General features: G+C 42.3%; 1 protein-coding gene across 5 annotated transcripts in view; it reads right to left on the bottom strand.

Moving 5' to 3' along the window:
- Window positions 1-3,896: 3,896 nt before the first annotated feature.
- The window catches only part of LOC144606990 (DNA-binding protein RFX2-like), a 69,168-nt gene continuing 49,826 nt past the window's right edge, over window positions 3,897-23,238 (bottom strand). For 4 of the 5 annotated variants that reach the window (XM_078423501.1, XM_078423499.1, XM_078423504.1 and 1 more), the window contains 9 exons: window positions 22,620-22,738; window positions 21,513-21,625; window positions 18,172-18,323; window positions 16,331-16,428; window positions 14,624-14,773; window positions 13,066-13,274; window positions 12,136-12,289; window positions 9,620-9,710; window positions 3,897-9,511 (listed from right to left, as the gene is read on the bottom strand). In XM_078423501.1, the coding sequence (XP_078279627.1) occupies window positions 9,366-9,511; window positions 9,620-9,710; window positions 12,136-12,289; window positions 13,066-13,274; window positions 14,624-14,773; window positions 16,331-16,428; window positions 18,172-18,323; window positions 21,513-21,625; window positions 22,620-22,738 (1,232 nt within the window). In that variant the 3' untranslated portion in view covers window positions 3,897-9,365. The remainder of the gene's footprint in view (window positions 9,512-9,619; window positions 9,711-12,135; window positions 12,290-13,065; window positions 13,275-14,623; window positions 14,774-16,330; window positions 16,429-18,171; window positions 18,324-21,512; window positions 21,626-22,619; window positions 22,739-23,238) is intronic. The other variant, XM_078423503.1, reaches the window with a different exon arrangement.

Genomic DNA, 23,238 nt, shown 5'->3' with positions numbered 1-23,238 from the left:
ACCAGCATCTGCAGTTATTTTCTTATACCCCACGATGATTTGTCGGTCTTCTTACATTCCATTGATCTGACCAAACTCTTGCAATTTGATCCACATGGAGGCAGTTTCCAGAGTCGCAGAATGTTTACATAGTCCCGGCCGTAACCAATCCCCGACCCTGCTCCATACCTGCAATTGTATTGCTTTTGACAATGTACCAGTTCCGTTCATAGGACATCAATGCCTCCACCAGCAATCCGACCCGAACTGTCAAGGGGTGTTTTAACGACGCGTTTTGTTTCCTTTGACAAATGCCTTCATTCCAAGGTCCGTGTCTCCGATCCCCCCCCGTCACCTCCTCTCTCCACCTGCCCTGTCCACGTCCTTCGGGATATCACGCTGCTCTCTCAGCTACTCCTCCGTTCCAAGGGGAATAACCCCACCATATCCAATCCCGATCACTGGAAATGGAAACTGGAGAACGTTCCTCGTACCAGGAATGAACTTAGTAAATCCCTTCTGCGCCCGTGAAACCCCTGCATAACGACGGCACCCAGAATAAGAGACCAGGACTGCAAATCTAAAATAAAATCTGGAAACGCCTCAGGTCAGACGACATCAATGGGAAGAATTTCCATGCTCGTCTCTGCCCCTCTATATAAAATTTAGAATCCCATATGCCTTTTGAGACATTATTAACTTGTGGGCATCGCTCTGATGACATTGTGCCTCTCGTTAATATTCTCTTCTTGTCTTTACTGACAAAATATGACTGGTTTATGCTGCATTCAATGATATCTGTTCTACCCACCCGTTTTCAGTCCGTTTATATCGTCCTGACGCCCATCACCAATCCTTCAGAGTTTTATTACACCTTCAAGTTTTAGGAACAAATGGAAATTGCACCATTTACAAGCAGGTCATCAATACGCGATGGGAAACTGTGGTCTTAGGTGCCACGGTCGCTGGTGATCTGCACACTACGCGCTCTCCACACCAGGAATCAACGTTCACCTTTTATTCCACTTGTACTGTGTATTGTGTGTCATATCTCTTCAAATTTCATGTCCGCACATTAGCTGCAATTAGCTGACATCGTTACCTGACCAAAAACACTAATTTAGTTAAATATAATTACCCTTTTTAAAAGTAAACAAGCGAGCTGCCTCTCATCAATCCCCATTTGTCCAAGTGATTGTTGATTTTGTCCCTGAGCATCATTTCTACAAGTATCCTCGTGTATAAATTTAAGAGATCCTGCCATCATCATCATCAGGTCTAAATCATAGAGCCCCCTAGTTAATAATATCTAAAAAATATGGGATACAAGGTTCGAGTAAATTGCAGGAATTGAGTTTTAAAAAGTGCTGGAGGAAATCAGAGGATTAAGCAGCAGGTGGAGAGGGCCAGACGACGTTTAGGGTTGGGACCCATCTACAGACCTTTTTGCAGACTATACACCCTCCAAAGCGGAAAATAACTTTACCCTATTCCACTTTTAAATATACCTATTCTGTCAGTTTGTCACGTTTCTTTTCAAAAACCGCATATGTATAAGGGATCGTGTTTTTCATAAATTAAGGGACAGAGAACACCAAGAAAGTCCCAATGAACCTTTAGGGGACCTGGGATGTCAGCTCTGCTCCTCTTCCCTCAGCCTGAGCCAGTGAGTGTTTCCAGCATTTACTGTTTCTACTTTAGTTTTCCAGCACCTGCTGCATTTTTTTTCAACTCTGGAGTTACACCTCCAGCAACAGTTCAAGACGTTGGCTCATCACCACCTTCTCGGGGGCAAGGGGGTTGGGCAACAAAACTGCCGTTTCCTGCTGATGTCCTGATCCTGAAAAATGAACAAATAAATAAAAATCTAAACTCATTTCTCCTTGTTCACTCTGAATGCTTGAGATCAAACCATGCCCCAACTGTGAGTGCAAGGGGTGGGAGGTGTGACAGAATGGGGGAAGGTGGAAGATAATGATGGAGGCAGGGAAGTGATGACGGGGCACTAAGACAGGGGGGGAGGGGGGAGGTGGTGATGGAGGAGGTAACGGGGGGGGGGGGGGGGGGGGGGGGGAGAGAGAGGAGAAGGACTGATGGATGGTAGTACATGGGGGATGATGGTAATGGGCGGAAGGTGATGGAGGGCAGGAAGATGATAATGGAGGGGCAGTAAGATGGCAAGGTGGTGGTGATGGAAGATGGTGATGAGGGTGCAGACAAGGGTGGTAATAGTGGGTGGAAGGTGACAACAGACATTGGAGGTGCTGATGGGGGGGGGGGAGGTGAGGGTGAAGGAGACTTTTAAATACATGGTAGGGAAACAGGCCCTTCGGCCCACCGAGTCCATTCTAACCAGCAACCGCCCACCCACACGCTAGTTCTGTTATCCCATCCTCCCATCCACTCCTTCCAAACCAGGCATAATTTATATTCATAAAATATAGATCAGAATTAGGCCATTCAGCCCATTGCGTCTGCTTCACCATTTGATCATGGCTGATCTATATTTCCCTCTCAACCCCATTCTTATGCTTTCACCCTGTAACCTTTGACACCCTTACTAATCAAGAACCTATCAATCTCCACTTTAAAAATACCAAATAACTTGGCTTCCACTGCCAACTGTAGCAATGAATTCCACAGATTCACCATCCTCTGGCTTTTGAAATTCCTCATAATTTCCATTCCAAAAGTACGTCCTTTTATTCTGAGGCTGTGCTCTCTGGTCCTGGACTCTCCCTCTACTGGAAACATCTTCGCATAACTCACATAGTTTCACTTTCACTTGTCAAATATCAGCAGAGGTCACAGTTTTAACTCAGTTCACACAAAGTGCTGGAGGACCACATCTGTGGTAAAAATGTACAGTCAATATTTCAGGACAGACTTCATAAATGTATCTAATTCCACATCTTGCTCTGGCACCATATTCCAGATACGGACTACCATCCGAGTAAAAAAGTTATCACTGAGGTCCATCTTAAATCTCTCACCTTAAATCTATGCCCACTGGTTTTAGAATTCTCTAACCTGCCAAAAATATTGTGACCGTTCACTTTATCCATGCCCCTCGATCTTGTATATCTCAATAACCTCACCCCTCAGTTTCCTATGTTCCAAAGAAAAAAGTTCCAGCCTATCCAACCTCTCCCTAAGACTCATTTGCAAACCTGGGTAACATCTGGGTGAATCTCTTCTGTACCCTTTCCAACTTAAATGATATTCTTCCTGTAGCTGGGCAACCAGAACGGTACACATTACTCCAAGCTTAGTCTCACCAATGACTTGTCCAACTGCATCATGACGTCCCAACATTTGCACTCAATACCGTTCCCAATGACGGCAGGCACTCGCGTGCCTTGTAGATGGTGGTAAGGCTTCAGACATGCTCTAGCACCCGTGGTATTTATGTGATGATCTGCTGGTGAATGATGATTGCCCATGGCCATTGATGGTGGGGACTCAGTGAGAGTATTACAGGTGAATGCATGGAGTTCAGACTTGCAACATGACAGGGGAGGGGTGTGACCACACAAGAGTCAAACAAGATAAAAAGATGCGTGGCAAAGAGGGTAGGATGATGGATGGCAGACAGAATGGAGGACGGAATTGTCTCCAGCAGAACAAGTCTTCAGCAGACAGATGGAGTGACCAAGGGAGGAGTGGTATTAAACTGAAGGAGGTGCAGTAGGCAGAGGAAGCTATAGAGTGGGGTGCACATGGATGGATTATTTTAGGTATAGATGGGCGACACATGACATAGGGGTAAATGGGCATCCAACAGATGAGGTGGGTATGGTCTCGTCAGACGTTGGGCAGAGGGGGAGAAGGGAGACCAGTCAACAGGGTGTGTAACAGAGCGAGAAACAAAGCAGAATATGGCACAGTTCTCTGGAGCTGCTAATTCAGCATGTTTTTATTACTAAATTCAGAGTTTTAACGTGGTTAGTTTTCCAGATCAAGAATGCCATGTGGGAACAACCAAAGCAACATCTTCGAAGGAAATATTTTATGAATGCTGATACAGATTCTGTCTGTTTGGAATTTCAGGAAAGCTTTAAACCGACAATAATCACAATGCACAAAATGTTAACAAATTTCAGTTTTTACATCAATTTATACACATATTACAAAGAACCCAAACAATTCCATCCTGTAAGTTAGACTAACCAAGGTCACTTGGTATGTTAAACTACAGCTTTTGAAATAAGTAAAACCAGGCAATTGGGATCACTTCCTTGTTTTACAAATTAAACAATACAGATAAAGCAGAGAATCTATACATCTTAAAATGATCCCAATCCCACAGAGACAATGCAAAATGGAGGAGAGAGACAAGTCCACAGACCCCAGCGGTCAGTTGACCATAAGCAGACTTTCATGACTTGATAATTCAGTAACACAATTATCAAGTTTTTCCCAAGGCAGGAAAACAGTGGGATGTGCAGTTATACTGCTCGTGTAAGGCTTTTGGTTTATAATAAACACAATTTGCTATTTGATCAAAGATTATCCAAGGGCATTATCCAAGAGTGCAATTTATGTTTTGGCATTAAATAGTAAAATTGAGCTATTTTAAGTAAAACAAATTACAACTTTTGGAGTAAAATCAGAAAACACCGCCGGTGCTCCCAAGGTTAGACAGAGAGCCATTACACACCAACAATCTTTCATCAGATGAACAGATTTTGAAGAGTCACTAACCTGTTCCATTGACTCAATTTCTCACCACTCATGCTGTTCAATATTTCCATTTTCATTTTTTAATAATAAAAGTGTACAAACCAGATGAAGAACCCGAAGGTTCAAGTCATTTTTGCTTAAGAAGTAATAGGCCGGTAGGTAACAGATGAATTAAAATGTTTTGGAGAAAGGTGTTGGTGCAAGAAAGGGTGTCCTCATAACATAGCAGCAAGTTACAATGTGAACAAAGCTGTAGGGACATCGTGCACACGGCCGGAGGGGTGAGTTACAGCCTGCACTCAGCTGTAGGGCCAATTTACAATATGTACATAACTTTGGGAATGAATTAACAGCATGCACTCAGCTGCAGGGACAAGATACAGTGTGCACTGTAGGGATGAGTTACAGTACGCACTCAGCTCTTGGGGTGAGTTGGAGCATGCACTCAGCTGGGAATGAATTAACAGCATGCACTTAGGTGCATGTACGAGCTACAGCGTGCACACGTCTCTAGGGACACATTAGTGTGTACATAACTTTGGGAATGAGATACAGTGCGCACACAGCTCACGGATCTTTCCGTTCCAACTCCATTTATTTTGTTTAAAATGTACTCACTTTCACTCACTTTTCTTGAGCTTGGATGTTGAAAAATTCCTTTAAAAAGTGACATCCAGCTGTGTCACAAAATACCGGAGTATTGAAACATAATGTAGGGCCGGCTGAGTACTGTTGTCCTCCAACCCCCCCTGTGAAGAAGCAGTCAGCTGTTCACAAAGTTTTAAAGTTCTCCATTCAGTTTGTCCTAGTCCCAGTGGAGACTGCAGATATCGAGGACATGAAGTGGCTACAGCTGTGGTGGTTGTGGGCAGTCAGTGCCCACGGAGACTGCCTGTCATTTACTGGAGATTACAATGGATTGCATTGTACGATAGACTTTTACTGCTGACAGTCCGGATATCCCGGTGTGACATTTACAGATTCTGGCTCTCCAGCAACTCAACTACGAGTTGTTTGATCCGTGGCCAAGTGGATTATTGAGAGAAGCTTTGGATCACGGATGCTCGTCAAGCGCATCCTTCATCTAAAACTTGCAGCTGAGCAGGGGTCCTGCTACAGTTTGATCAGTTCCAAGCTCGCAGCATCAACCTCTGTAGAAAGTTACAGAGTCAGACGCCACATTAGCTCTGGCTCGGTAAATCGAGTCCAAATGTATCACCACCTCACATTACAGCAATCCTTCAGCTCCCATCACCCTCGGAAACCCAGGCAGAGAGACAGTGTAGGGGTAAACTTGGCCCCTGAAAACACTAGAGCACTGTTACATACAGACACTTTTTGCAGAGGTGATGGTTGTCACCTTAGCTGGCTACTTACTGCAGCATTGTCAGAATCAATAGAGGTTTGCTGGGTAGGATATTAGGAGATATGGATCCAAAACAGGTAAATAGGATTGAGGTACAGTTTGTGTTACTTAACTGAATGGTTGGGGATAGGCTAGAGAGACTGAATGGATTTTAATCCGAACTTCCATCTGACCAGAACGCAGCCAGAATTATAAAAATTATATGCACAGCACCCATGTTCTACATAAAATTGGTTTTAAACCTAAAATGGTATTGCACACTTTTCAATGTTTGCACGTTAGATACAGACATTAACTCTTTTGCCAGCTGCTTTGGATAATCTTTGTTCTATTACAAAACTGTGTAGAACATGGAGTTAAAATCTCAGCACAAGAATTATTTTCATCAGCGAAGGCAAGTAAAAAAATGCTGAGAAATGTTTCCTATTTTGGGAGGATTTGGATATTACAAAACAAGATAATACATCTGAGAAAATTTCACAACAGTATATTTTCCAAACAGTTTTTAAAAAAACTGAAAAAGAGATAATTTCCTTAGAAAATGACATGAAATGCTTCAGTGGAAGAGAATTAATGAAAAACACTGAACATTGGAATTTTTTTTTTTTTTATCCAATAAAACCCTGGACTAAAAGTTCACATGAAATCAGTTCAGGAAAATTAAGCCTCTACAATACACATTTTCAAACCCTCACCCTCCACAAGTCTCGATCATTCTGATAACTACTCACCTAAATATATTAATTCAGTTGTCCTCCACCGCTAATATTCAGTTAATGCAAAACATTTATGGTTTGGTTATGTTCTTGTATCTGATTTTAAGTACTTAGAAAAAGGTGAAAGGCTTATTAATTGCATTTAACCCAATGAGTCAGTCACACAAATGAGCTTCAAAAATAGAATTTCCAACAGCTTCCCAGCTCATCTGGTAAAACTACATGGCCAAGTTGAGAGCAACAAGCTAATGGCTGATAGTAGATGATGAATAAGGAATTTTGTGAAGACAGGGCTTCATGATTCTGGTTTAAGTTCCCTGGTGCAAGTGGCAACCTGCTAGTTAGTGAGAGTAACCAGCTCTATCAACTGCACATGCACCAACATATTCATCTGCAAATTGAGACTTCAAAATTAAATGTGCAGATCTGATCTTTACAAAACGTAGTCATTTTAAAGCATTAAAATGTGTCAGATTTTCCACAAGATGTCATGATTTCAATATGAAGACACCAATCTGAAGTGCACCAATACCTCTACTGTCTTCCAATTCACTTGGGCAGCTGAGAATCGCTCGAGAGAGCTTCATCCCTGAAACTCACTGGTAAGAGGATTGAGAGGGAAATGACTGAAAATGTTTAACAATTACAGTTACAGTGAACTGAAAGTGCACTTGTGCCGACAAGGTAAATCCAGTGCCCTTCACTCCGAGGGGGTGTAAGTGGAGTGCTTGCAGCTCCAGTTCTGGAGACTGCAGGTCACACTTACTACATGTGTGCTCCCTAACCAGAGGCACAGGAACGACTGAAATCACACTCACTCAAAAATAAAATTGCTCAGGAAATGGGGACAAGAAAAAGGCAGGAATCCATAAAACTTAACACTTGATTGCAAAATGTCTTTGTTCCAAAATTTAACAGTTGTGCTATTGGTAGATCAATTTACTGCCCTGGTGACACTTCAGTTCTGTGGAATTGATTCAATCACAATTCAAAGAGACCAGGTGAGGAGGGGTGAACTTGGCACAAAGCCCCAGGAAAACCCACACAACTGTCGGTCTCTCTTCCATCACACACTTGTCAGGGACTACTAATCACAACAAAATTTCCCTGTTTATGAACAAATAAGGCTGCAGAACATGCGCTGGTTTCATCTGTAATTTTCTTTCTATGAGAAAGTAGTGAAACTTTTTTTTTTTTAACTGCAGTATGCGACCTAAAACTGGAGGGGCAGGTAGACAAGGTACTTTACGGAGGTTAATTTGTATATTTAGTAATTGCAATTGTAAGTAAAATGTTTGATGTCACTGAACCATCAGTAGCAAAAATAGGTACAAATGACAGATTTTAAAAGTTAGTTCACAGTGTCTGGGTCTCTGACCAGTGCAGGCACAGTTCATCCATTATCCCAGTACTTTCCCTAAGGCACAGTGAAATGCATGTACTGGGTTCCCTGATGTACAACATACCCCACTAACGGGACACAATTACCTCATCACTAGCTGATTGTTGGGCAGCTAGATTCATTTTTAATTGGGTAAAATAATGATCTAATAAGGCAATTATCACTCTCATTAAGTAACAGCAGGTGAGGAATGTTCAGCCAAGGGGGCTTCCACAGTAAGTCCCATAGAACCAGTCCAAAGTTGGCAAGATTGGTCACAGCTACTAGGTTAGTCAAATTTAGACTCAACACTCATTGCTGAGCACAGTGCCTGTCGTTATGGACATGGCCATGATTCCATTTAGTTGGTCACCAAGCAGGAGGAAGTGAAGTACCAGAAATATGAGATTTCACTCTTTTCTCGCTAGTTCTCCACCCACTCAACTTCTGACCAGTTGGGTCTCTCGGGATAGAGCAGTGGGGCTGTGCAGAAACCTCTTTCTTCCCATTCAGCCACCACAACCCTGATGCAGCTCGTAACTTGTGCAGAGTTAAATGAAAGCTTTTAACGACAGGCATTGAAACCCACAGAGCACAGAGAGAATGGGAAGGATCGGCCAGCCTCCTGAGTGTGAGGTTGGGTGGGTGGTGGGCGAGTTACAAAAGCAATTACAAAATTTAAAAGTTTTTTTTCCATTTGCAAAAATAGAACATTGAATTAATTTCCTGCCATTCTCAAATTAGTAGCCAGTTAAAATCCCAGCTGCCTTTGTCTTGAAGATACACGTTTAACATCAGTGACACATTTAATCCCAGTGGTTCTGCAATAATGAGTTTATATATAATGAGTAAAGCAGCACTATAAACCAGGACCCTAAACCATTTTCATCTCAGCATTTAAACAGTCATTGCAAAATAGTTAGCTCGAACTCTGTGTACTACGCAGCTATTTAATTTAACAGCTATTTAATTCCAGTGGACATGGCCTCCTCTGGCCCATTGCTACTCTTCCTGCTGGGTCACCATGACCTGACAGCGCGAAGACACATTGACTACTATCAGTGCACCTGGCCGTGAGGGCTGGAGTGTTAAGCATGGGCCTAACGTGTGCACCTTCTGCAATTAGTTCCTGTGATCTTAAGTAGACCTCAGCCAAAACCTGGAGAATGGGCTAATTTTCTGACCCAGACACTGAGCAGAAGTGGGTGTTTCACTGAAGATTTCAATCTGTTCAGTCCAATTATATTGAATTCATTAGTTCCTGGTGAGTGGAGACGTCCAGCTCTTGCAGGGAATGGTTGAGGTCAATTCGCTCCCGCTTGACAGGAGGTTCGCTCACTCCTCTCAAATCTGCATCCACCTCGCTCTCCATCCCACTCCCATCATCTGTTCAAAAAGTAATTTAAGACAGTCACAACAGGTCACAAATTGAACAATGAAATGCAAAATATATTGCTGTAATAATTGGATCTGTAGTGCTGGGAGTCTCCATACCTGAAGTTTGGAGATGCCCAAAGCAGTCCATGTTCAGAAAGCTCTTACCTTTCTCCAGTTGTAGTGGGGACATGGAGCTCAAGTCACCAAACTAGAAGCAGAATAGGTGACGTTAGAATACTTGACATACGGGTTCATATATAAACATAGCACAAAAAGTAAGGAAATTTGTGTTTGATAGATTATTTCTTTGTTGTAACAATGCTTCTTGGCAATAAATCTTATACCGTTGGAAAGCCTGTTTATTTTCCTTTTAAATGGTGCCACATTTGTAAGGAACATGCATTTGTGGGATGAGCAGCAGAGCTGAGTATGTGGGTTGCGCCCATGAAAAATCTGCCAAATCTTCTCTGCCAATGCCAAACAGCTTATTCTGCCATTGACTCTTGTTCGGTGTTGTTTGGTGGATTGGATGATTGAAGTCTGAAGAAACAAGACATATTGGCAATTTAACAATTTATTCATTTAATAAACAGGAGCCTCAGTAGCGTGTGGAAGAACCATACACAGCCACAACAGCCTGGCACCTCCTCCTCATGCTGGTCACCAGCCTGGTCACACACTGTTGTGGGATGGCATCCCATTCTTCAACCAGCATTTGTCGCAAGTCAGCCAACGTGGTTGTGTTGGTCACTCTGGCACGAACAACACGCCCAAGCTGATCCCACAAGTGTTCAATGGGGTTGAGGTCAAGACTGCTGGCAGGCCATTCCATCCTCTCCACTCCCAAATTCTGGAGGTAGTCTCTGAGAAACCCTGCTCTGTGGGGGCGAGCATTGTCATCTTGGAGGATAGAGTTCGGTCCCAGACTGTGGAGATATGGGATTGCCACTGGTTGCAGAATCTCATCTCGATATCTCTCTGCATTGAGATTGCCTCCAATGATGACAAGCCTCGTTTTTCCAGTGAGGGAGATGCCGCCCCACACCATCACACTGCCTCCACCAAAAGATGTTACTCTATCGGTGCAGCAATCTGCATAGCGTTCTCCGCGTCTTCTCCACACTTTGACCCTGGACTCATCGCTGAACGTAACGTTCCTCCACATGTTCAGGTTCCAGTGCACGTGTTGCCGACACCAGCGCAAACGGGCCTGACGGTGAAGGGCAGTCATGGCAGGCCTCCTGGCAGCCCTATGAGACCGGAGATCGGCTGCGTGCAGTCTGTTCCGAATTGTCTGGGCAGAGAGCCGTCGGCCATATCGTCCTGCAAACCTTGACTGCAAATCTGTAGAAGACAGCCTACGGTTCCTAAGTGCTGACAGGGTGAGGAAACGGTCTTCTTCGGGTGTCGTCTTCTTGGGACGCCCACTTCGCGGCCTTTCTCTGACATCCCCCGTTATATGGAACTTGGCCTTCACTTTGGAGATGGTACTAGGGCTCACTCCAAATAATGCCGCAATTTGGTTTTGCGGAACACCAGCTTGAAGTTGCCCTATCGCACGGGCCCTATCCAGATCAGTCAAACGTGGCATGCCGATTCTTGGAGCAGACACCTACTGACCATACTGAGTCAATAGCAACAGCAGAATAAGCTGTTTGGCATTGGCAGAGAAGATTTGGCAAATTTTTCATGGGCACAACCCATATACTCAGCTCTGCTGCTCATCCCACAAATGCATGTTCCTTACAAATGTGACACAATTTAAAAGGGAAATAAACAGGCTTTCCAACGGTATAAGATTTATTGCCAAGAAGCATTGTTACAACAAAGAAATAATATACCAAACACAAATTTCCTTACTTTTTGTGCTATGTTTAGTTGATTTGGAGAGCACTTTATTTTGAGAGTTATTCAAATTAAACGGGCCAAAATTGTGTGATGTCACTAATACTTGCAAACTCAGGTCAGCTTCCAGATGAAAGTTGGTAACATTCAGCTTTACCCATTGAATCTTTGAGTAAGGAAGTCACGTGGCCGCTTTATAAAATTTTGGTTAGGCCGTATTTGGAGTATTCTGTGCAGAACTGATCGCGCCATTGCAGGAAAGATGTGGAGGTTTGCCAGAATGCTGCTTGGATCAGCAGACTCTCTGGAGAGGGGTCTTGACCTGAAAAGACACCCATTCCTTTTCTCCAGAGATGCCGGCTGACCAGCTGAGTTACTCCAGCTTTTTATGTCTCTCTGGAGCAAAAGAAGCTGAAGGAAGATTATAACATTACGAGAGGCCAGAGAGGACAGACCTTTCTCCAAGGGAGGAAATGCCAAATACTGCATAGGTTTAAGGTGAGTGAGAAAATGTGTGGGTACAACGGAGATGTGCAGGATAAGTGTTTACATGCTGCCATGGGAGGTGGTAGATGCATATGCTTTATCACCATTTAAGAGGCATTTGGAAGGACACATGAACACCGAGAGAATAAAGGGGAAACCCATTTGTCCCTTGGAGAACATGCAAACTCCACACACACAGTAGTCAATGTCAGGATTGAGCACAGTTCCATGAAGTTGTGAGACCAACTACCACGCAACTGTGTGGGCTCAACTATTCTGTGATTCTGTGGTTAGTTACATACCTCGCCCATCACAGCTATAGGAGTCTCGCCTGTTGCAAGGGCCACACGATGTTCAACGAGGTAAAACATGTACTCGTCATAAAGCAGCCGGATCAGATGGAAGGAACCAAAGCTGGCGGCACTCCGCAAGGTCAGGTCACGGATAACCATGGAGCTGAAATAGATGTGTTAAAGGACAACTCAAATTAGATGCCATACATTACATTTACCACAGTTCTCTTATTTGGACACCAATGTTAATCGTATAATGGACAATGAGGAAGGCAATTTAAATCTATAAAAGGATCTGAATTAACTAGGAAAATGGGCCAAGGAATGGTGGATTTAATTAGGTTTATTATTGTCACGTGTACCGTTTTGTTTTACATGTTATCCAAACAAATCAGATATAATATACATAAACACCATCAAATCTAATTTAAGTAGAATAGATAAAGCAAAGAAGATACAGAAAATACAGAGTACAGAATATAGTTCTCAGCATTGTAGTGCATCACTTCCATAGACAAAGTCCACTATCCTCAATGGGGTAGAGGTGAATTGCACAGTACCCTAGCTTATAGATGGACCATCTATAAGAGGGGAATAAGCTGTTCCTGAGTCTAGTGGTGCACGCTTTCAAGCTTCCAGAACTTCTACCAACAGGAACCGGGAGAAAGAATAACCAGGATGGGAGAAGTCTTTGATTATGTTAGCTGCTTTCAGGGGCATTGTGAAATGTAGATGGAAACAATTGTGGGATGTCTGGGCTGTGTGATGGAGTGGGCTACATCTGCAACTCTGCAATTTCTTGCAGAGCTGTTCCTAAACCAAGCTGTGATGAAACCTGTACTTTCTATGGTGCATCTGTAGAAATTTCTAAGAGTCATTGGAGCTCTGCAGAATTTGAGCAAGATAGAGCATAATTGTAATCCTGAAACAGCTACGAACCTGTAGAAAGACCACTTTAGCAGAAACTGACGGGCAGCCTTGGGAAATCCAGGGCTGCCTTCGTGGGGCTTCAGGACCTGATTTACGACATTGTCAAGCCAGGATGCCCATTCATCAAGGGAGCTCTGCTGCTGCAGAGTCATCTTAAAATCCTGCTCCAGCCGCTGCACCATTCCCTCCTCACACTGACACACCCACGAAGCTTGCTCCTGTTGCAAAACAATTTTGCACATTAATTCGCTGATATACTTTTAGTCCAAAGCACTCAAGGACTATAAGTTTCTTTACTTCTTGGCCTTAAGGAAAAAGGAAGACAAAAGACAAGGAACTATAGTTTAATATCTATTGTTGGGAAGATGCCACGGTCAATAATCAAAGAGGAAATAACTAATCAGTTAGGATAGCTGAATATAGTAAAACCTAATCAACATGGTATTATAGAAGATAAATAACATTTAGAATTGACTGTTTTTGGAGGATGTGACGGGAATATTGACAGCAGAGTACCAGTAGATACAATTTATGAAGATTTCAAAAGGCATTTGACAAAGTGCCACATAAAAGGCTGATGTATTAATTACAAGCTCAAGGTATTAGAGAAAGCATGTTTGCATGATTGAAAACTAGCTGTCACCTAGAAAACAGTTTGAAATAAATAGGTCCTTTTCAGTTGGAGCAATGTAACTAGTAGAGTACCACAACGTTCCGTTCTTGGCCCTCAAGTGTTTACATTTGACATTGATGACCTAAAAAAGGAAATGAAATGTAACATTTCTATGTTCACAGATAGGTAAATAAGGGGAAGATCGCATTGTGATGAGGACATTATTATCCTGCAATGGGTTGTAGATAGATTATGAGTATGTGGTGAAAACTTGGTAAATGGAGGGAAGTGTGAGGTGATGCACTTTGGTAGAAGGAATCAGAGCGCAGATTATTATCTAAATGGAGAGACTGCAAGTGAATCAAAACAATATCTCTACATCTATCCTGTTCAATCCCCTTAGGATCTTGTCTTAGGGCGGCACGGTGGCGCAGCGGTAGAGTTGCTGCTTTACAGCAATTGCAGAACCAGAGATCCGGGTTCGATCCCGACTATATGGAGCTGTCCGTACGGAGTTTGTACGTTCTCCCCATGACCATGTGGGTTTTCTCCGAGATCTTCAGTTTCCTCACACACTCCAAAGACATAGTTATTTCGGTATATTGACTTGGTGTATGTGTAAATTGTCCCTAGTGTGTGTAGGATAGTGTTAATGTGCGGGGTGATCGCTAGTCGGTGCGGACTGTTTCCGCACTATATCTCTAAACTAAACTAATGAGGTCATCTCTGATTTCAGTCCTAGTGAGGGCTCTTGACCCAAAACCATGACTGTTCATTTTACCTCCTTAGATCCTCCAGCAGTTTTTTTTTTACTGAAGGTGATAATGGCAGCAGAGAGGGAGAGGGTAGCTGAAACAGCCCAATCTTAAATTATCCACAGTTATTTTTATTGGATGTTGGAGATGGAAGGTTGAGTAAAGGAAGATGAAGATTTGGTGCAACAGATAAACTCACTTGTACATTGGCAAAGTCAACGCGGTTGAGGTCACTGAGCATCTGGTTGATCTGCGATGTATTCTGTAGGACAGCTCTGGCAGCTTGTGCAAGGTGGTTCAGGGATGTGTACCTGCGCAATGTTTGGGCAAAGGCACTAACTACTCCCACCTATAAAACAAAATAAAGCAATCAACAAAGTCACGCTCAAGGTGGATCACAGTTGCATTTCACAGCACCAATATCTCATTGGATAAAACATTGTTCAAAAGTTAAATTTCAATTAAAACACAAAATACATGCTGTAATGCCAGGATAAGCACTCAACCAAGAAAACCAAGCCCAAAGCCAAACTGATTATGCAAACTTATGCTAAGCACAATAACAACTCCATATGCAATAAATAACCTTTCCCATCATATCTTACTTTGTTTTCCACTGTCCGTTTTAGACTTTTTTAAACACCTTTACTAAATCTATATTAATGGTTTCCCATTCCTTCCTTTCACTTGCCCTAAGCCATTTAGGTTTCAGCCCAACGCTCTTCTCCTTGACTGGCAGATTAACCTCACCACCACCTACATCCCCTTCTACAGTGCTTGTTCCCTCATCAGTGACAAGGTTAATGATATCCTGTGAACTGTGGTTTTCTACCCATCGCTGGACTTCACTCAACTGACCTCAATAAGTACTGCGCAAAACTGGATAAAACATTGTTCAAAAGAAATAAAAGCTGTGCCCAACATGGCAAAATGATGGAAGTCCATAAATAAATGGAAATATGTGGAACTTCTCGGTAGTTTGGCAGCAAATGGACTTTATGCTTTTATCAGTAATGCAGAAACATGGTCCAGCTGACCACAAATTGCAAAGTTCTCCTAACCTTTCTTGCCTGAATGTCTGGTGGAGTTAGTTTGAGTGAACCTGCATTGTTACGTCAGCTATAAAAACGTGGGTCTGACTTCTAACCATTTCCTTACAAATGATGAAAATGATGAAAAGATGAAAAAATATGCTAAGTTCTTTCATGGATAAACAATAACTAACATTTTTAAAGTTTGGCACACTAGCAAACATCAGCATTCTCTTTTCTGAAAGAAAAACCACTATTCTGAAGAATACCAAGCTAAGAAGGTCACAAAGTAAAAGGTCCAAGAAGTCCATTCCGTAGCACCACCAAAACCTGTGACCTCCCAAAGCAAAAGATGCATACTTCAGGTGGGCGAGACCACCACCACCTTCTGATTCCCTGCCAAATGATCCCTTCATCATCGCTGGGTCTAAATCCTGGGAATCCCTCCACAGTTGGAATACCATCACAGAAAGGGTGTAGTTGTTCAAGAATGCTACTTGCCATCACATTGTTGAGGGCATTGCTAGGGTTAGCCAATGCATGCCGACAAAATGAATGCAAAAATAGTTTTACCCTTATCAACAGCCTTCACCCTTCTATTATTCTTTGCCTTTCAACTACCTACAAGCACACATAACAAATCTTCTCACATTTTAAACAAACAAAGCTCTCCTTTTTAAGAGGAAAGCATCCAATTTGAATATGTAGAACTATAATTAGGAAATTACTAATAACTCTCCGTATTTACAAAATTAAAATCCTCCAAGAACTGAAAATTTTAATTTGGTTTAATCCCATTAAAATCTGGCAGTTGAATGCTTGAGAATGGTCGGAAGGGCAGCAGCGTTGGATTAAACATTAACACAAAGTTTCACCTTTGTCCGAACCATCTGCTGAGGGAAGCCATTCATCGCACTCATCAGCCATCCCTCCAAACTTTTGGCAAAATTCCGAATAGCTTGGGTCAAAGCACCTACAAAAACACAGAGAATTAATGACATCAAATACAAAAACATTTATGATCCTCGCGTGAATTGCACACAGGCCGTTGGTGTGAAGTAGCGCATTGTTAAAACAATAGAGTAAGAAACATGTAGCAAAGGCCGAAAGGTCTTGCTTAGGGATTAAGATAGAACGTTAGGATAAGCAGATTATCTCCTGTCCAAAATGTAGGGGATTTCCACAGTATATAGAGGACAGATTTGCGCAAAAATGCCCCTTAAGCGAAGACGCCAACCTAACAGTGTATCTGACGTGTTTACCCAGTAACAATAACAACATAATTGTGTTCAATGTAATATTTGAAAGAGAGACATAAAACAGTCTGCAGAATTACAAATTTATACAGCAGAACTCTGATAATCTATTTACTGATAATTCTAAATCCCGATTGTTCACTATCTGGCTCACATGTGATGCTTCCCACATTTCCTTGAAAGTCACCGTCTTCCCAGTTATTGCACTTCATTGAAACGTACCAGGGTTTCAGTTCCTGCACTTCCTGGACTCTCATTGGAGCACCTGTGTCTGCATTCCCTTGAAATTCACTGGGGTTGCTTAGCTCTGCTGAAACTCACCATCACCCCAGGTCCTGCACTCCTCAATAAGGCCCCTGTGCCTGTAGTCCCCTAAAACCTACTGGGACTCTGACTCCCATCCTCCTCTGAAACTCACCAAGATCAGGATTCCATGTTCCCTAGATAAATGGAGCAAATCTGTTAATGGATAAATGACTTAAAATTAGTGAAACGTGTTCAAGACTTAATTTACTGTGATGAAGAATCACTTGATATGACCTAGAAAAGTTGATTAATGAGAGGAACAACAGAAATCTAAAACAAAGTCTCCAAAAATATTAAAATAACAGATCCTGTAAACGAGGGAAAGGTGAAATATCGTGGGCAAATGTCTCTACGTGGAAGTATATATTGAAACTTGCAAGGTAAATCAAAATTGAAACAAAAATTAGAATTATATTGGGACCAAGAGGATGTCTCTTCAAATCTAGTCCATGAAAATAAAGAATTGTGAAGATATTACTTAGCCTCAGCATTCACAACAGGAGAGGAGGTACGTGTATAGATAACCGAAAAAAAGATGTTGGAGAGCAAGTATGGTTTTTGAGGGGTCAAAGTCAGAAACTACTTGGGGGGGGGGGGGGGGGGGGGGGGGGGGGAGGGAGAGAGCGAGATGGAGAGGGAGAGATCTGCAAAGAAATAAGAAAATTACTGTACCAATAAGAGCTTGCAGCAAAGAGAGCAGAGAGGAAATGTAATTTTGGAGCACCTGCTGGGTTTACACAAAGTAACTCAAAGGGGCTATTCAAGGACCAGGAGAATGCATTAAAATGAAGAGCTTCTAAAGTGCGAGCTTGAGTGTGAAGGAAACTATTTTTATACAATTATCATCCAAAACTTACTGCCTGCAAGGTGGTAGAAACACATTTAGTAAGGGTAAATGAACAAGCACATGACAAAAAAGAATTTCTAGTGCTTTGAGGAAAAAGCAAGGAAATGGAACGAATTGGATTGCTATACAGAAACTTATCAAGCATTCAATAGGCTGGATGTTCTCCTTCTATGGATCTAATTCTATGATTCTAAATGTCTACCTTGTCAGTGATACCCACCTGAAGAGAAGGAATTATGTGTGTTACGTTCTTGAGTAAGCACTTGAATGCATAAGTACTAAAGAGTGATATTTACAAGCTACTTACTCGGGACAGGCCGCAGAACATCAGGAATAAGAATCTCCACCAGTGCTTGGTACAGCACATGGTCGCAATTTCGCATCCACTTGATGATGGGCTCGAACTTACAGAGACTAATGAGTTTATCTTTGGGGAAAACAGCCTCACTCTCCTCCTCGCTGTATAATGAGAAACACAAACCATTTCATTACCAATGCAGCAGATAGAAAATAAACCATGCCCAGCACCGTCCGACCACATCACTGATCATCTGCAACCTGATCACGTACCCAAACCCTTGATACCCTGACCCCATGTGTGACTTTCCCATCCACGTGCTCCACTTTCTCCCTCAGGATCCCATGACCTCTTTTCCTTTGCCTCAGAAATGACCTTTGCACATGTTTTGTGTGCGTGGCCTTTCTACAGAACACACCAGTTTCTTTACACGTGCACAGGAGTACTGCTACTGGGAGGACCCCATGCAAAACTGGATCTGGTCCACTGTGATGCACCTCCTCTTAACCTGCCTTTGAAGCTTCAAATAGTTCCCAGCCATTTATCATTTACCATGAGTGGACAATAGCTACTTTTCAAAACCAACCCACTGGTTTTGGACAAATGGCATTTTGTATCTATACGCCATAAAAAGTAACAATGGGAAAAGAACACAAAATCATTACTTAATGTACTAAAAAGAATGCATTAACCACCCAGGACTGTAGCGCTAGCAGTCAGCAAGTATCAGTAAGAGAAATGTTTTGAATCAAAATTTATTTGAGGTCCAGCAACATACTGACTGCACTGCTATGAGTTTCTGGTACAAGAAGTTATAGAGTGGGAACCTTACACCCCCAGCATGTGCAAACTAAATACAAGTTAAGCAATTCTGCAGTGGCTGAGCACTATACTTCACATACCTTTTTTAGGTATGTGAAGAGGTAAAAAATAGTCAAGGCAAATGTGGGTCCCTTGAAGACAGTAGCAGGGGAATTTATTATGGGGAACAAGGAAATGGCAGACGAGTTGAACCGGTACTTTGGATCTGTCTTCACTCAGGAGGATACAAACAATCTCCCAGATGTTCTAGTGGCCAGAGATCCTAGGGTGACAGAGGAACTGGAGGAAATCCACATTAGGCAGGAAAAGGTTTTGGGTAGACTGATGGGACTCAAGGCTGATAAATCCCCAGGGCCTGATGGTATGCATCCCAGGGTGCTTAAGGAGGTGGCTCTAGAAATTGTGGACGCATTAGTGATTATTTTCCAATGTTCTATAGATTCCGGGTCAGTTCCTGTGGATTGGAGGGTAGCTAATGTTATCCCACTTTTCAAGAAAGGAGGGAGAGAGAAAACGGGAAATTATAGACCAGTTAGTCTGACATCAGTGGTGGGGAAGATGCTGGAGTCAATTATAAAAGACGAAATTGCGGAGCATTTGGATCGCAGTAACAGGATCGTTCCGAGTCAGCATGGATTTACGAAGGGGAAATCGTGCTTGACTAATCTACTGGAATTTTTTTGAGGATGTAACTAGGAAAATTGACAGGGGAGAGCCGGTGGATGTGGTGTACCTCGACTTTCAGAAAGCCTTCGACAAGGTCCCACATAGGAGATTGGTGGGCAAAATTAGAACACACGGTATTGGAGGTAGGGTACTGACATGGATAGAAAGTTGGTTGACAGACAGAAAGCAAAGAGTGGGGATAAATGGGTCCCTTTCAGAATGGCAGGCAGTGACTAGTGGGGTACCGCAAGGCTCGGTGTTGGGACCGCAGCTATTTACAATATACATCAATGACTTGGATGAAGGGATTAAAAGTACTATTAGCAAATTTGCCGATGATAAGTGTGAACTGTGAGGAAGATGCTATGAGGTTGCAGGGTGACTTGGACAGGTTGTGTGAGTGGGCGGATGCATGGCAGATGCAGTTTAATGTAGATAAGTGTGAGGTTATCCACTTTGGTGGTAAGAATAGGAAGGCAGATTATTATCTGAATGGTGTCAAGTTAGGAAAAGGGGACGTACAACGTGATCTGGGTGTCTTAGTGCATCAGTCACTGAAAGGAAGCATGCAGGTACAGCAGGCAGTGAAGAAAGCCAATGGAATGTTGGCCTTCATAACAAGAGGAGTTGAATATAGGAGCAAAGAGGTCCTTCTGCAGTTGTACAGGGCCCTAGTGAGACCGCACCTGGAGTACTGTGTGCAGTTTTGGTCTCCAAATTTGAGGAAGGATATTCTTGCTATTGAGGGCGTGCAGCGTAGGTTTACTAGGTTAATTCCCGGAATGGCGGGACTGTCATATGTTGAAAGACTAGGTTTGTATACACTGGAATTTAGAAGGGTGAGAGGGGATCTTATCGAAACGTATAAAATTATTAAGGGGCTGGACACGTTAGAGGCAGGAAACATGTTCCCAATGTTGGGGGAGTCCAGAACCAGAGGCCACAGTTTAAGAATATGGGGTAGGCCATTTAGAACAGAGATGAGGAAAAACTTTTTTAGAGTTGTGAATCTGTGGAATTCTCTGCCTCAGAGGGCAGTGGAGGCCAATTCTCTGAATACATTCAAGAGAGAGCTAGATAGAGCTCTTAAGGATAGCGGAGTCAGGGGGTATGGGGAGAAGGCAGGAACTGGGTACTGATTGAGAATGATCAGCCATGATCACATTGAATGGCGGTGCTGGCTCGAAGGGCCGAATGGCCTTCTCCTGCACCTATTTTCTATTGTCTATATGCTGCAAGAGCAAACAGCCATAAGCCAGATAAAAAACACACTGATCCCACCATTGATGTAACTTGCAACCCCCACCAACCCCCCCTATTATATTCTCAGGTGTGTACACTGCATAACCATGTACTGTAATCCAGGCAAACCAATCATTAAATATAATGTATCTTTTATTTTAAATATTAATAAAATATGATACAACAGCACAGTGGCAGGGCTGGTAGAGCATCTTCCTCAACGCCAGAGACCCGAGTATGATCCTGATCTCAGGCCTTGACTCTGTGCAGTTTCCTCCCACATCCCAAGGATATGCGGACTTGTAGGTTAATTGGCCTCTATAAATTGCCCCTATTGTGTAGGAAGTGGATGAGAAAGTGGGATGGGTGATTGATGGTCCGTGTGATTTCAGTGGGCCATAGGTCCTATTTCCATGCTGTATCTCTAACTAGGCTAAACATTATATCAATTCCATAATCATTAAATTAGTGCATGAAAGAGCAACACATCAAGATTTACATTGGCATATTTGCATTCCCAGCCTGTGAGATCTATATAAGGACTTTGCGGTTGAAAGACCAGTTCTTTCACTGTAGTCCAATAATGAATGCATTATTGGAAAAGTTTGTTATTTCCTTACCTAACAGAAGTAACAGAAGCACCATCGTTTGGCGAGGGAGTTGAATGCCAAAAAGTCTGCCAAAGTTTCTCAATATAGTGAAACTGAAGGTTTATTACAACGTCCAGCATTGCCTGTAAAAGAACCCATTCATTTGTTAGGTAGGAAGTAGAAAAAAATAAATCCTCATTTAGAAAAATTCATAGTAAACTAACAAATTGTGTTTCTGAAATCAGGTAACAGGAGCAGCTTTTTTTTTAAAGAACATCCACACAGGCAAGTAATGACCTTGGAGTTTGATTAAGCTAATTTCTCTAAATTAAATAAAGAAAATGTTAAATAGAACTTTTTGAACTTGACATTAATGTTTCAACATTATAAATGACATGAGATTACCCAGGCCGAAATAAGTGTAGGCATTTTCCTTTAGCATTGGAGAAGTTAAGAAGCTAGAACAACTCTAAATGATGATGTGGAGACTCTTTCGTCAGAAGTCTCATTGTTTCTCAAAAGGAGAGTTCACGTTCTGCTGCATCGGAGGCCTGAGCCAGCTTTATGTTGGACCTCACACAGGACCTCTCACAAGAGGCCTGTTGGGGAATAGCAAATTTGCAGGGGTGATTGGCGCTTTTCAATAATGCAAAGTTTTGAGGAACGCAACTATCGACTTATAACAAAACTACCAGTACATACTTTTTGCAACACAAAGGAAGAAAATACCCTTCCACAGTCATCAGGCTGTTAAAGATCTTCATTCACGTTTACATACATAAAAAAGCAAGATCAATATAAAGTATCTTGTTAGAGACACATTCAGGTCAAAATATTTACAGTCTTTTTTAAATAAATAGAACTATTCAAATTTATTTTTTATTTTGGAAAACAATAAAACAAAACTGAATATCAAAGTTCAGGATATCATGTCAATGAAATAATCTCCAATGACATGACCTACAAATGCAAAAATACTCCAGAAAAAAATGAATGCAAGATTCATCATAACCCCCACATGTTCAGACCAAGGCAGGCACATCAAAGTATGAAAACACACCAATGAGCTTTTGTGCTGATTATGAAATGATCACACCTTACATCTCCCATACACTACAGTCTTCTCGAATACCTCACCTCACAATGCTCCCTGTACAAAAGTTGTAATGTCTTCACTTCATTCAGTGTGATATTCTCTGGCAAAGGAGAGTCACCAATCTCAGCGTCAATGAAATCTGGCAGTACATGAGACATATCTAATAGGAACAAAAGTTAAACAAGTATATAAATAAGTTCTGCATGAAGAGTCCTATATAACTTGGTTATTCTATGTCCATTTGTTTTGGTGTTTTTTCTGTCAACCCATGCCTAACATTTAGACAATAGATAATACGTGCAGGAGGAGGCCATTCGGCCCTTCGAGCCAGCACTGCCATTCAATGTGATCATGGCTGATCATTCTCAATCAGTACCCCGTTCCTGCCTTCTCCCCATACCCCCTGACTCCGCTATCCTTAAGAGCTCTATCTAGCTCTCTCCTCCTCCTGCGCCTATTGTCTATTTGTTTACACTTTGTTTTTACTTTTCTCTTTTATCGTTTGCTCTTCTCAGTCGGTGACCTTTCACCAGAAATCATTGCCTTGACTTCACCAGCTCCAACGTAAAATTTATTTCAACTCTTCAGCCTTTCTATTCTGCCATCTCATATTCAGCCTAGCTCCAAAACATGTCCTCTGTACCTCTTTCAGATTCCTCC

Source organism: Rhinoraja longicauda, chromosome 28 (assembly GCF_053455715.1).
Source record: "Rhinoraja longicauda isolate Sanriku21f chromosome 28, sRhiLon1.1, whole genome shotgun sequence".
Taxonomy (NCBI): domain Eukaryota; kingdom Metazoa; phylum Chordata; class Chondrichthyes; order Rajiformes; family Arhynchobatidae; genus Rhinoraja; species Rhinoraja longicauda.
The sequence above is the reverse complement of the archived record's forward strand: the minus strand, read 5'-3'. Positions and strand labels throughout refer to the sequence as shown.